The sequence below is a fragment of the Arthroderma uncinatum genome (genome assembly GCF_011692745.1).
Source record: "Arthroderma uncinatum strain CBS 119779 chromosome Unknown scaffold1, whole genome shotgun sequence".
NCBI lineage: Eukaryota > Fungi > Ascomycota > Eurotiomycetes > Onygenales > Arthrodermataceae > Arthroderma > Arthroderma uncinatum.
The window spans coordinates 2,477,428-2,490,541 of record NW_022983863.1 but is presented as its reverse complement, the minus strand read 5'-3'; the positions used below and the strand labels follow the sequence as shown (position 1 = coordinate 2,490,541).

The window sequence follows — 13,114 nt, the reverse complement described above, 5'->3', positions numbered from 1 at the left end:
GGCAAGAGGTACCAAGGAAAATATTGGAAACACCGTTTTGTTGTAGTACAGCAGTGAGAAATGGAGAAGTGACCTCAACGCCTGTAACTTCCTGCCCATATATCTTGAGCTCCCGGGGATTTTAATCACAAGCATATTCGCAGTTGAGAGCCAGAAAAAATCTCTCAAAAAAAATCAATCAACCTCCAGGTCAGTTGAAAGGCAGAGGCCGTGAGCATGAATCCGTCAAGAATAAGGAGCTGCTATTGGCCTGAGAGGACTTGCTCACTCCCACGAATTTTGCCTCCTCTCACGAGGAGGGTAGCGGTCCGATCCCCTGCCCGGGCGACCCCCCCGGCCAGAATCTCCACGACCTCCGAAAGAGGATCTGTCACCATAGGATGATCTGCCGCCATAGGATGATCTGTCGCCATAAGAGGATCTGTCGCCATAGGAGGATCTTCCACCAAAAGAAGGTAAACCCCCTCGCTCACCGAACGCACCAGAGCTCCCTCGTAAATTGCCAAAGTTATTACTCCTCATGCCACCACCATTTCGGCCAAATCGGCTTTCACGCAATGGTGGAGCTTCTGGGAAGCCCCAAATGGTGGTAGCAAGCTGTTCAAGTAGACGGACGGCTTCACGTTTATCGTATTTGGACATCTGGTTGTTGATAGAGTTATATGCCTTCAATTTATCCTCGTCGTACATATGAGTGAATTGTTTCGTAAGGGTCTCAAACACCGACGCGACGGACTCGGGAAGTTGTGTAGGGTTAGTCAAGTCTGCATTTGCAGACTCCAAAGAGTTGTCTTCTTCGATAGGAAGGGTTCCAAGTTTATCCTCGAATGCGTTGAATTCAAGGTCTGGGAACAGAATCCAGCCTTCTCCAGTTTTGTCGGCTCGAGCTGTACGTCCAAGGCGATGAATGTAAGTGTCCTTGTCTGTGGGAGTACCCATCTGGATTACGTGAGAAACATTTGGGAAGTCCATTCCACGAGCAGTGACATCGGACGAGAAGAGAATTCCTGTCTGCAAGCGGCGGAAGGACTCTGCGCTGAACGTCCTTTGGGCCTGGGTTAGGCGCGAGTGAATTTCGATATTTTCGAATTTAGGAGGGCGCGAAGTATATAGTCTCTCCAATTCCTTGGACATAGTCATGAAGGCACGGCGAGCGAGACTGACTTCTGCGGTAGAGCCGTAATAAACGATGGCTTTGAATGGCATAACGTTTTCTGGGTCGGCGACGTGAGCCTGAATTCCTCTCTTGGCAATCTCGAAGAGGGCGGGAAGCTGGTTCTCAAGACCCTTCAAGAATACAGCTCTCTGGGGGACCCTCAAGTGAGTTGGTGTCTCATCACCAACAGTATTCACGAAGGAGAAATCGGGCTTCAACATGCTTGTAGCGAGGGCCTTCACTGATCTTGGGATAGTTGCAGAAAACATCAAAGTTTGTCGGTCAACCCGAGAACGGCTTGGGAAGAAAGATTGGATGCGTTCAATATCAGGTGCGAACCCAATGTCGAGGAGTCTGTCTGCTTCATCAAGGACGAAAGCCTGCAACTTAGGAGCGGCAACTCCACTGGAAGGATCCGAAAAGATATCCATCAAGCGGCCAGGCGTTCCAACCAGGATGTGGCAGCCTTCCCTCTGGATTCTTCGCAATCCCTCTCGCTTTTGTGTTCCTCCAACCGCAGTCTGTACCTTAAGGCCGCAGCCGCGGGTCAACTTTTTTGCCTCAACAGCGATCTGCTCAGCAAGCTCGCGAGTAGGGGAAATAACCACAGCACGGATGTCCTGGGACGATGCACCGCCGTATCGGAGCGAGCCGATAGTGGGATCTTGAAGAATTCTGTGGATAACTGGCAGAAGGAAAGCGACGGTTTTACCCGTTCCAGTCTTCGCTTGTGCTATCCTATTGGGAACCAAAAAAAAAGTCAGTTTCTTCATCGACGAGGGAAGCCTTGTGAGGGAGGGAAGGAATCTTACATGTCAGCCCCCTGTATACTCTCGTTGATGGTATGAACTTGTACTTCAGTCATAGTCTTCAAACCCATCCCCTGAGTAATAGCACCGATTACTCTCGGGTCTACCACGCCCTTTTCTCCCAGCTCCGCGAACTCCGTGATCAATTCCTCTCCTTCAGCCTCTTCAACCTCGACATTGGCAGTGCCGGCTGGAACACGGAATTGAGGTGTGATGTGAAAAGACCTTGCAGTCAGAAGAGGAGCAGTTGGTAGCCGTCTAATAGACCGGCTCACCAGCGTCGACGACACTGGAAGTCTGAGAGCACATCGCTGAAGATTGCGCGCAAGCAGGTGTCCGTAGCGGACTGACATACTGCTGGTTGGTGATATTAAGAACAGGACAACTCAATTAACAAGATATAACAAGCACAATAGACCCGGAGGAATAGATATTATAAGATTTGATAAGTAAAAGATCAAGGAATGAAGAGAAGTTGATGAAGCAGAAAATTCCGATGTTGAGTCTGGAGAGTTGGACTTTTTTTTTCTTTCGCAGCGAAATTTTCCTGTAGGCGGTGGTCACGTGATAACGCGATAACAGGATAAGGAAAAAAGATAGGGGGTCCATCGAAATATTTTAAAACATATTTGCCCCTGGGAGGCGAATTCTCTTTCTACTCCGTTCGCTACGTCTAGAGCCTGCATTGAAGTATGTGATGGGTACATGCGACTGGCCGTGCCGTCATGAGATTTATTTTGAGAACTAGGTAGAAGCTAGCTACTCTAGGTGAGCTCCCTTCATCTCCCTCTCCGCGACTTCAAACAGCTGCAATCCGTTGAAATATCCAGCAAAGGGCGTTCCTATCGTCTTGAACGTATACTGGGCATCGTCGTCGGGGATCTTCACGGTCTCGCCTCCTCGTCCCTTCGCAGCTGCATCGGCCAATAGCTGGCTGTAACAGCATTTCTCAAGAGCGTAGAACCAGAACACGGTCTCCTCGATGGTCCTGCCAACAGTCAACAGACCGTGGTTCTGCAAGATAGCGGCCTTTTTCTCTCCCAGGGCTTTGGCGATGTTCAGGCCTTCCTCCTTGCCTAGAACTATACCTTTGAATTGGGCGTACAGGGCATGGTCCTAGAAGAAGAAGGGAGATTCGTCAGCAGATGAATGGGATAGATAGGTCCGCTGGTATGAAGGTTGTAAGCTGACCTTGTAAAAAGCACAAGAGTCCTGGGTTGTAATGTCCAGCTCAATTCCCAGAGTAGAAAAGGTACGGCCGTAGATGCTGTGGCTGTGAGCGGCACACTGGACGTCTGGTCGAGCTTCATGGACTGCAGCGTGGATCATATACGCAGCGGTGTTCAATCGACGGATCTCTCCGCCTGCAATGACAACGCCTTCATGGTCGACCTGGATCAGATCCGAAGATCGAATATGAGCAAACGGCACTCCGAACGGGTTTACCCAGAACGTCGTTGGGTCGACGGGATCTCGTAGCGTAATGTGTCCGGCCACCCCTTCGTCGTAGCCAAATTTCGCGAAGATGCGGAATGCGAGTGCGAGTCTTCCCTTGAGATGTTCTCGTTCCTTGGCCTTGTCTTCAAAAGCAGGCGGTTTGGGGAACAGGGCGCGGGTCTTTGCGATCTCTGGAGTCTCACCCTTCACCGTGTAGTCGTCGAGGGCACCCCGTATAGTGGCTGTAGGATCTGTGGCCGGCGGTGCGGTTTCTGTCAAGGTTGGAGGAGCCATGATATATAGCTGTACGTGAAGATGTCGTCTCTGTAGACAAGCTTCTCTCGCAGGATCTCAGCCCGTCTGGCGCTTTATATGTCTTTGTAGCGGGCGAGCTGGTTGAAAAGCTGAGGGGCAGGTATAAACCTAGCAACCGACTGCCGGGCTCCCTAGCTATTTAATGCATATTTGCCTAGGTACGAATGCATTTAAGGGACCAGGGTGCACCCCTAGAATGTTCCCTGCTTTCTTCTCGTCTTCTTCAGTGGGCTGGACTATGGTCGCTCTCTTTGTGCCACAGAAAGCCTGAGAAGTCATCGTGGTGAAAGACAAATGCGACTCGTGGTATGCTCAAAGCCGAGGGCGAATGTAATCGCTTGGAAAGCTGCGATTGAAACAGGGATGCGGCAGTATCTCAAACACGGATAAACAGTGTAACTTCATGTGGAGAGTGCTTAAGACGGCTGTTAATGTTGTCTGAGCATCTGGTCTGGAATCACAAATGGATATAGATACAGATTTCAAGATGTCCCACTGTCGATATACTCAGCAACGACTCGTATATTTTATCGAAGCAACGGACAAGTACAAGGTCAGTATGTATAGAAGCTTAACTTTAGATATTAAATATAGAAAGCCGTTATTTTATATGGTCTTTTAAAATTAGTCAAGGTAGAGACGCCATCAAGAAGTTCATAATGTAATGAAATATATTCCTGCGCAAGGGTATGGACATAACTAGTAACATAGTATAGATTAATTATTATAGACATCATATCTGCGGCGTCCTTGTCCACATCCGGGTGTACGGCAACAAACAGCATTAAGCCACCGCCTCAAGATATGTTTGTCCTGATATATTATCTTTCATAAAGAGGATCTGATCTCCGTGGCTTTCCCCATGTCAATCAAGGGTAGGTCATTGGGGAGGTTCGTTGGTAACCAGCTGCCTGTGTACGGCGAGTGATTTCCTTCTCCTCCTGGACGAGCATGCAGCAGGGGAGACAGCAGGAGCCGGCGAAATCCAGAACGTCATTGCCCTCAATACCATATTGCTTTCGGGTTTCGATGCGCTTGAGGCCCTGAATGATACCGTAGCAACCACAGTAAGAAAGGCACAGCCAGGTGCAGCACTAGAGAGTGTCCGTTAGTATATTTTCATATGAATGACAAACGCCACAACTTACATCACCGTTGAAGTAGTTAAAGTCGGTCAAGGTTGGATCACGTCGTCGATGCTGGTTGCGGCCAAACATGAAGCAAGGGCAGAACCAAGAGCAGAGCACTAATTATCATCATCGAGTTAGCGAGAGTACTTGTCATAGATTGTCTTCCATGTTCGACTTACTGGTGTCAAGAGGATCCCAGAATTCATAGAATGGAGAACCCCATTTGTTCGCTGGCATGCCAGCAGGAGCTGCGTCCGCAGCAAATCCAGACTTCATGTCGGGGTTGGGGGTGTTTTGGGTGTTCTGGGCGTTTGGGTCCATTGTTGATATTATCGAAGTATTAGGTTATGATTTTTGTAAAGGGGGTATAAGGCAATAACGACAATGATTTAAAAAAGGAGGACTGAAGGAACGACGGTGAGCTCGACTGGGAGTATAATGATTACCAGTAAAAATGTAAATGAGCTTGGAAGGGGAAATCATGCAGCCAGACGACGAGGTATAAATAAATACCCCCCTCGGCCGCCCAACACGATACACCGTGTGAATGTGGAGACGCCAACCCAACTTGATACTAAGCTATGATATAGCACAAAGCCCAATGGATGTCATCAGCTGGTGGTCCAATTGGATAGCCTTCTCGCAAAAGAAGCGAGCTCTCTCCAGGTGCAATGCCGCTTCGCTCCAACCATGGACCGTGATCTTCAGCCTCCTTGTCGTATTCTCGGATTGACTTGACTATGGCCCGTGAAAGCAGCTCGGCGTAAGTTTCATCTATGCCCCTTATAGAATGAGGCTGACACTAAGTTCGACCGTGTTTGAGACCTCATGGAAGCGAACAATGAAGGTGAGGCTCTGCTAGCTAGACAGCTCATTTCTTTTTGGCGAAGCTGCTCTCTTTTCCATTTCTCGCTGTACACATTAGTTATTGCGTGTACTGATAACAAAATCATCCAGATGATCGTTGAGAGATGTGATGATCGACCTCGTACTCCGCCCTCTGTGCTAAGCATACCCCTTTGTTAGTAAGATATCTGCCCTGCACACTGTTGATCTATCACCCAGTAGTTTACTAGCTTGAGGCTCTTCGTCTCAATCTCAGCCAGGGGTGACATGGACAGTTCGGGTAGGGGAACCCGCCCCAATGCAGTGACCGTATCGGTTTCTATTATTATTTCCTTGTCGGTGGGCCTTCCACTGCACCAATTTCCTCATTTATGCCGTACCAAGGAATATCACCAGGAATATCACAGGTCGGTAGTCCAGCTGCTGGTCGACCACTTTCCGCAAACATAGAAGGCTGGCGGGTTAATCTTGGAGTACGAGACTCCACGGTGATGGCTTTCTCTGAGATACGGAATACCTGAAGGCTTATTAATCTGAGACTCCATGAATCATCGCAGACGGACAGAGAACAGACGCAGGGGTGAGAGACATGCAGCTGTTGAGTAAGCCATGTTGGAGCGGGAACTGGCTGTTTAATAAGTCGGCAAGATATAGCCCTGGCGATGACCAGAGACGGCCTCTCTAATCTTGATGGGCGATTGCCAGGGGTTAAGACCTTTGCTCTGACCGAGTACGCGTAGAATAATAGATCATTAGAACGAGAATAATATTAGAGCGAGAAACGAGCATACTAGGTTGATGTCTTTATTCTTGTTGATTTAAATATTCAGCCTCGTGTTGAAATAAAACTGCTGACTCATATCCAACGTCGGCCTCAAGAACTCGAACAAACCATCCATACAGATATATAACTATTAGATAGAGGCTGCTTTATACTAGGTCGATATAAGATAGAGACGAGGTCACTACTATATTTTCGATTACCACCGTTCCTTGTGATTTTACGACTAGGCTGAGCTGAAGGTGGTTACAGGAGACAACACGATGGAGCCCATCAGATGGCTCCATCCTCTCTTCGATGCATTGTTTGGTTTTGATATCCCTTTTACTTACAGATGGCGGCTTCTTATACTACAGCCAATTTCTATCCTTACCTGTGCTATGAAATGGGTGCCCTGGCTGCTCTCACGGCGATACACATCTATTCAAATACCCCTCCGTCGAAAACCCGGGCACTCAGTTCGGGCAATTGTCTTTCTACCTCCAGCGAATTCGACATCAGCTTTAGAAACCTCTAGAGGTCTACGGCCTCTCCACCTTGACTTCCATGGCGGTGCGTTTATCGGTGGAAACCCGGAGCACGATGCTGAGTTCTGTAGCGCGCTGTCAGACGAACTGGGTGCCGTTGTTGTCTCAGCCACATACCATTTCGCACCGCGATATAGGTTCCCGGTAGCGAACGAAGATGCTCAGGATGTGGCAGCGTTTCTAGTTGAAAATGCAGAGCACGTATGGAAAGCAGACCCCCGAGTGCTCACTGTAAGCGGATTTTCAGCTGGTGGAAATCTTGCACTCGGGGTAGCTCAGGGGTTAGCAGGCAAAGATTATGGCGTGAAAGGCTCTGTGACATTTTATGCTCCAGTATGTTTCTTCTTCAGCTTCCTTATACATGTTTCTAGACGCTGGATCCCGACGCATGCGTATGTATGCTTACAATAAAGCCAGGTCGACCTCCGGAAATCACCGTCTGAGAAACCGAAACCCAATGATAAGCCAGACCCGTTGGAAGTCCTAAAACCGTTGTTCGATGCCTACCCTGGCCCTGTCCGTTCTCAGAATATGGAAAACCCACTCATGAACCCGATCCTGGCAGATATCAGCACCTTGCCCCCAAGAATGGCCTTTGTCGTGCCCAAGATTGACATTTTGTACGAAGAGCAGATGTTGATGATTGGGAGACTAAAGGCAGAAGCTGAGAAGTTAAACGGTTCCGCCCAAACTATGGCGACTGGCGTAGATTCGGCAATCGAAGAAAGCCAGCAAATTAGGGATGGCTCTGGTAGAAAGGACTCCTATCAGATCAGCCATCTAGAGTTTCCTGAAGGGTTCCATGGGTGGCTCGAAGGTAAGCATTGGCTATTCCTTCTATATCTTGTTCTAGACTGGCAAAATGCTAATTGATATCAACAATAAGTACCGGAGGTTGCTATTGGGAACAAGGATAAGAAGAAAGCATTTGCGTTTGCCCTTGATTTCTTAAGGGAAACCTATCAAGCTCATAGCTGAGACCTTGAACACACGTCCCGATTTGTATATATATTGAGTCTCCGCTCAACCTGCCATCTCATCTGGCTGCCCATGTACATTAGACCCCCAACTCACCTCTACCATCATGCTTTAGATGTGTTCATGTATAATTATGTCTCCTTGCTGCATATAAATATCTATATCCGGCCCGATAAACTCCGGTCCCGCCCTTGCAGCTCGAAACCCTAAATAATCATGTCAATTTTCCTTCAACCGGGCGCATTTTCAACCTGCCAACCTCAAGCAATTAATAAAATCAACATGGGGAAGAAGCGGAATTTTAAAAAGGTAAGCCCTCCCCGGTAGCGCCGTTGCTTGTATTTTGTGTTAACTGGTGTTCCTCCTCGTTGTTTAGAAGGGTGGCTCCAAGGGAGGTTCCCGCAGCACTCGACCAGCAAACTATTCTACGATTTTGGTTCGGGAGAATGAGAACTATGAGAAATATTATAATTCGCTCCAGATAGTCCCGGAAGATGAGAAACAACAATTCTGGGATGCTATGCGGCGTGATTTGCCTAATAGTTTCCGCTTCACCGGGTCTAGAAGGTATGTGGGAGCTACGCGCCAGGGCATTTGGCCCATAACTGGCAACGCTGTTCTTTCTGCTAACATGTTCGCAGTCATGCTCTAGCTCTACAGAAGCAATTGAAGGACTTCTACATCCCTAATATTACCTCAATTCGATATGAGGGTGAATTAGTCGAGCCTCCTCGACCAGTGCCATGGTATCCCGAGCAGCTGGCATGGTCAATGACGACCCCGAAAAGCGTTGTCCGCCGCTTCGCACCCTTTTCATCGTTTCAGAAGTTTCTCGTCTCGGAGACAGAGGTTGGTAACATCAGTCGGCAAGAAGTCGTGAGCATGATTCCGCCACTTCTTTTGGATGTGCGGCCTGGCATGGTGGTGCTGGACATGTGTGCTGCACCAGGTAGCAAGTCTGCGCAATTGATGGAGATGATACACGCGGGCGAGGAAGAGCGGATGGCGAAGATTGCGCAGAAGTTAGAAAACACAGATGATGCTACGAGGCAGAATGGTGGGGTGAAGGTTGCAGATCTCTTGAACGGGGAGCCTGAAGTTGCGGAGGCTGATGCGGTAGAGGACGATGGCAGATCAACGGGATTGTTGATTGCGAATGATAGCGATTATAAACGAGCGCATTTGTTGATTCATCAGATGAAGCGTCTGAATTCGCCGAACTTGCTCGTCACGAACCATGATGCGACTGTCTACCCTTCCATCAGGCTACCTCCTTTGACGTCCGCCGATGGCCGAACTACGAAAAACCGATACCTCAAGTTCGACCGTATCTTAGCTGATGTGCCTTGTTCTGGAGATGGGACGACGAGAAAGAACGTTAATCTTTGGAATGATTGGAATCCAGCAAATGCCATTGGGTTGTTTGCTACGCAAGCGCGCATCCTATTCCGAGCACTGCAGATGCTTAAGGTTGGCGGTCGTGTGGTGTATTCTACATGCAGCATGAATCCTATCGAGAACGAAGCTGTCATCGCCCATGTCATTGATCGATGCGGTGGATCCAGCAGCGTTGAGATTATTAACTGTGAAAATGAGCTCCCCGATTTGAAGAGACGACCCGGTTTGACGACATGGACGATCATGGATAAGACTGGCCGGATATATGAGAACTGGGGAGAAGCTGAGGAGGAAGTCCGAAAGCTCAACCCTGCGGCCAACCGGCTTGTCGAGGGCATGTTCCCGCCCTCCAAGGACGCGGAAGCTGTTGACCTGACACGGTGCATGCGTGTGTACCCACATATGCAAGATACCGGCGGCTTCTTCATTACTGTTCTTGAAAAGAAGCGTGAGATCAAGGCGAAGCCGGACTCTACGAAGGCAGCTACAGCTACTCCCCAGATTTCCACCCCTACTGCGTTGTCTGAGCCAGACCCAGCGGAAAAGAATGGCAAAGCTGAACCAAGAGCACCAGCAAACCAGCTAACCGCCGAAAGTGGACAAGAAGCTGCCACATCTACACTCAAGAGAGGCCCAGAGCACCTCGATGAGCCGGAAGCCAAAAGGCCGAAGGTGGTCGAGGACACCCAGCAGGAAGTAGACAAGGCCCCAGAAGCTAAAGAACCAACAGAAGCACCACCAACATCAACATCAACAGCCGTAGCACCACCTAAACCTAAGCGCAGACAGCAAAATTCCTTCGAGGAGCCCTTTAAATACCTCGACTCCAACCGCGAGGACCTCGATGCCATCTTCGACTACTTCAGGCTCGCTCCCCAGTTCCCTCGCGACCGCTTCATGGTCCGCAACGCTGAGGGCCGCCCTGCCAAAACCATATACTACACCACAGTGCTATCCAGGGAGATCCTTACAGAGAATGAAAGCACAGGGATAAAGTTCGTGCACTGCGGCGTCAAGATGTTTGTCAAGCAGGACGTACAGAAGCCGGATGTTTGTCCATGGAGAATCCAGATGGAGGGTCTGCCTGTTATAGAGTCATGGGTGGGCATGGACCGGGTAGTGAAGATGTATACGAAATCGACACTCAGGAAACTCCTGGTGGAGATGTTTCCCAAGGTAAACGATGGAGCATGGAAGGAGCTGGGAGAGATTGGGGAGAGAGTCAGGGACATGGAGATGGGATGCTGCATTCTACGATTGGAGACGAGTGATAAGGAGGATGGATTCCGGTGAGTACTCCTGCTAGGTGGATAGAGAACAACTGCTGACATCACACTACAGAGAACGCATGGTATTCCCGCTCTGGCGCAGTGCCTACTCGGTGAACCTCATGCTGCCCAAGGAGGAACGCCGAGCAGTTCTTCTCCGACTATTTGACGATGACACGCCGCTAGTCAACTCGACGCAGAAGAGAGAAGCTGCAGCCAAAGCCAAGGAGGAGATCAACGTTGCCGACTACGACTCGGAGCCAGAAGCCAATGGCAACGCCAACGGCAACGACGAGACAGAAGATATTGAAGCTGAGGCTGAGGCTGAGGCGGATACTGCAGTCGACACTGCCGGTGAAGATGCCGGTGAAGACCCAAGAATAAGTATGTAGAAGCGGCAGGGCTCATCCTTCGTGATATGACACGCCCTGCATGAAGCGGCCATCTATCTCAGCATCTAGACAATTGCCATGTAACAACATCTTGCCGTCTTCTCTTTTCTTCTCTTTTTCTTCTTCTTCCTCCTTTTTTTTTCTCTCTCAAAAATCCAACAAGTCACATAAAAAGCCAAAAGGGGAAAGTCCCGTTCACTTAAGGTTCTTATATAAGCAGTAGATCAGTCATGTGACTTTTTCCAGCCACTTTTATTTTTGCTTATGTCATCCCTTGCCATTTTAATTTCCAACCAGTAGAAGAAGAAGAAGAAGAAGAAGAAGAGGAAGTTGATAATGGGCAGTTATTTCAACCTGAGAGTCGATATATCTGGTTACATGGACATCAGAGTGCTCTAGACTTGGTACGACTATACCAGAGAAACGTCTATCCAGCTGTGTGAGAGAGAAGAATCCAACCAACCTCAGTCGTTGTCGTGGTAACCGCCATATCCACGGTTTCGTCCCGCAGCTCTACCAGCCTTCGCATCTTGAGATATACATACGGAGAATTTTGGGTAGCACTACTTAACGATTATATTTGACGACTACTGTTGCGGGTAGAGCACTGCAGGACAGTTGCCCGTCCGCGCCTTCACGATGGCACCTCTACAAGATCTATACGCCCTCCTCCAGAGAAGCTCGGTGAACGACAACAATGAGCCATCATCTTCACTCACCTCGACCTTCACTCGTATCGGAGTCGACAAGTCGCTGAGCTCTCGAGCTCTACAGCCCGTGAGCAAACGATACCAGATGATAAACATTCCAGCAATATACACTGGCCCACACACCTCCCCGCCCATCGTTGTGGCCATCGTCCTTGGGACGGTCATAGGCTTCGTCGCGGTGGCCTACCTCGTCTACACCCTGGTCAACAAGCCCAAGGACATCATGTCAGCATCCTCGGTGGTGTCCGATGAGTTCCGGCGGCCAAAACGCAGACCACCACCGCGCCGAAGACCAACGAAGCCAGGCCCCAGAAAGAAGCCGATAATCGTCGACGAGGATATAGTGGACGAGCCAGAGCCAGACTTTGTCGACGTTCAGGACACCAGCGAGATGCACGGCAGGTATGAAGGGACGGAGTCGATCCAAAGCCCGTACTCGGAGGAGTCATCGGAGGCACACTACCACCACCACGGACGATCGAGACACTCGCCGGAGATGGCTGAGTCGTTTTATGACCCGCACAGCAGTCGGGGGGGCAGACGAGGAAGATGAGGCGAACGGTTACACCTTACTAATGACTTGACTGGTTTGGAGTTGGAGGATTCACTTTGAGATATTTTTGGGCAGTTGTGTCTTCCTGCATTGTCTGTAACGTCCAGCATAGCCCGGGTATAGCTGACATACGTGTTGTCATGCATGCAGAACGGGCGCTTAGCCAGGCCGCTTGCAGGGGAGGCCATGGCCGTGTTAATATATAGGAATAGCATAAAAGAAAGAGAACAGAGCTGACGTGCCCACTTCACTGTCATATAATCTACCAATTAACACGCCGTAACTCTGAGTTCAAGCCACAGGGAGCTTGTCGAACATCCCGGACAGCGAGCTCGGGATCACAGGTCCGGGCCTAAGGACGTAATCCCAGCCGTAAGCTTCCATGGCTCAGTGAACCCTCAACGCATAAAGAAGAGTTTTTCCCCTGCTGTGGCTGAAGGTGAGGTCTTGCGTTCTACCATCTCAGACAAGCCACTCACACTCGCACTGTGCCAGTCTTACTCCGTATAAGAAGCGTCCTTCGACGAATAAATCCTGAAGCAGTCTCGAGAAACACACCGTCAACATGGGCGATAAATACGTAAGTCTCTCCTTGCCTCAATTCGCCTCCTTGCAAGAGCCATCTTGGCGCGCGGCACGGCCAAGTCGATCGATCGATGATAAACGAGCTCGCACGGAGAGAAGAAGAAGCTGTGGACGATGTGGACGATGTGAACTGACCGTTGTATAGAACCAACCTCCATCCTACCCTCAGCCCACCCAGGGCCAGGCTGGCGACTACTACAACCAGGGACAGCAGCCCCAGTACGCCCAG

The 13,114-nt window shown here is 49.6% G+C and overlaps 5 protein-coding genes across 5 annotated transcripts; 2 read left to right on the top strand and 3 right to left on the bottom strand.

Moving 5' to 3' along the window:
• Positions 1-242: 242 nt before the first annotated feature.
• Positions 243-2,318, bottom strand: GIQ15_00761 (uncharacterized protein; the record flags this gene model as incomplete). Its single annotated transcript, XM_033548178.1, has 3 exons — positions 243-421; positions 474-1,894; positions 1,969-2,318. The coding sequence occupies 3 exons, from the start codon at positions 2,316-2,318 to the stop codon at positions 243-245; spliced, it is 1,950 nt and encodes a 649-aa protein (XP_033409129.1).
• Positions 2,319-2,724: 406 nt separating this feature from the next.
• On the bottom strand, positions 2,725-3,696 carry GIQ15_00760 (class II aldolase/adducin domain-containing protein; the record flags this gene model as incomplete). Its single annotated transcript, XM_033548177.1, has 2 exons — positions 2,725-3,081; positions 3,157-3,696. 2 exons carry the CDS (start codon positions 3,694-3,696, stop codon positions 2,725-2,727), a joined length of 897 nt encoding a protein of 298 aa, XP_033409128.1.
• Positions 3,697-4,586: 890 nt separating this feature from the next.
• Positions 4,587-5,168, bottom strand: GIQ15_00759 (DUF614 domain protein; the record flags this gene model as incomplete). The annotated part of the gene is made up of 3 exons (XM_033548176.1): positions 4,587-4,811; positions 4,866-4,963; positions 5,027-5,168. 3 exons carry the CDS (start codon positions 5,166-5,168, stop codon positions 4,587-4,589), a joined length of 465 nt encoding a protein of 154 aa, XP_033409127.1.
• A 1,686-nt stretch (positions 5,169-6,854) lies between these two features.
• GIQ15_00758 (uncharacterized protein) lies at positions 6,855-7,979 on the top strand (the record flags this gene model as incomplete). The annotated part of the gene is made up of 3 exons (XM_033548175.1): positions 6,855-7,334; positions 7,419-7,818; positions 7,888-7,979. 3 exons carry the CDS (start codon positions 6,855-6,857, stop codon positions 7,977-7,979), a joined length of 972 nt encoding a protein of 323 aa, XP_033409126.1.
• A 282-nt stretch (positions 7,980-8,261) lies between these two features.
• GIQ15_00757 (methyltransferase) lies at positions 8,262-12,300 on the top strand (the record flags this gene model as incomplete). The annotated part of the gene is made up of 6 exons (XM_033548174.1): positions 8,262-8,288; positions 8,356-8,546; positions 8,621-10,666; positions 10,719-11,029; positions 11,335-11,441; positions 11,641-12,300. The coding sequence occupies 6 exons, from the start codon at positions 8,262-8,264 to the stop codon at positions 12,298-12,300; spliced, it is 3,342 nt and encodes a 1,113-aa protein (XP_033409125.1).
• Between the last annotated feature and the right edge of the window lie 814 nt (positions 12,301-13,114).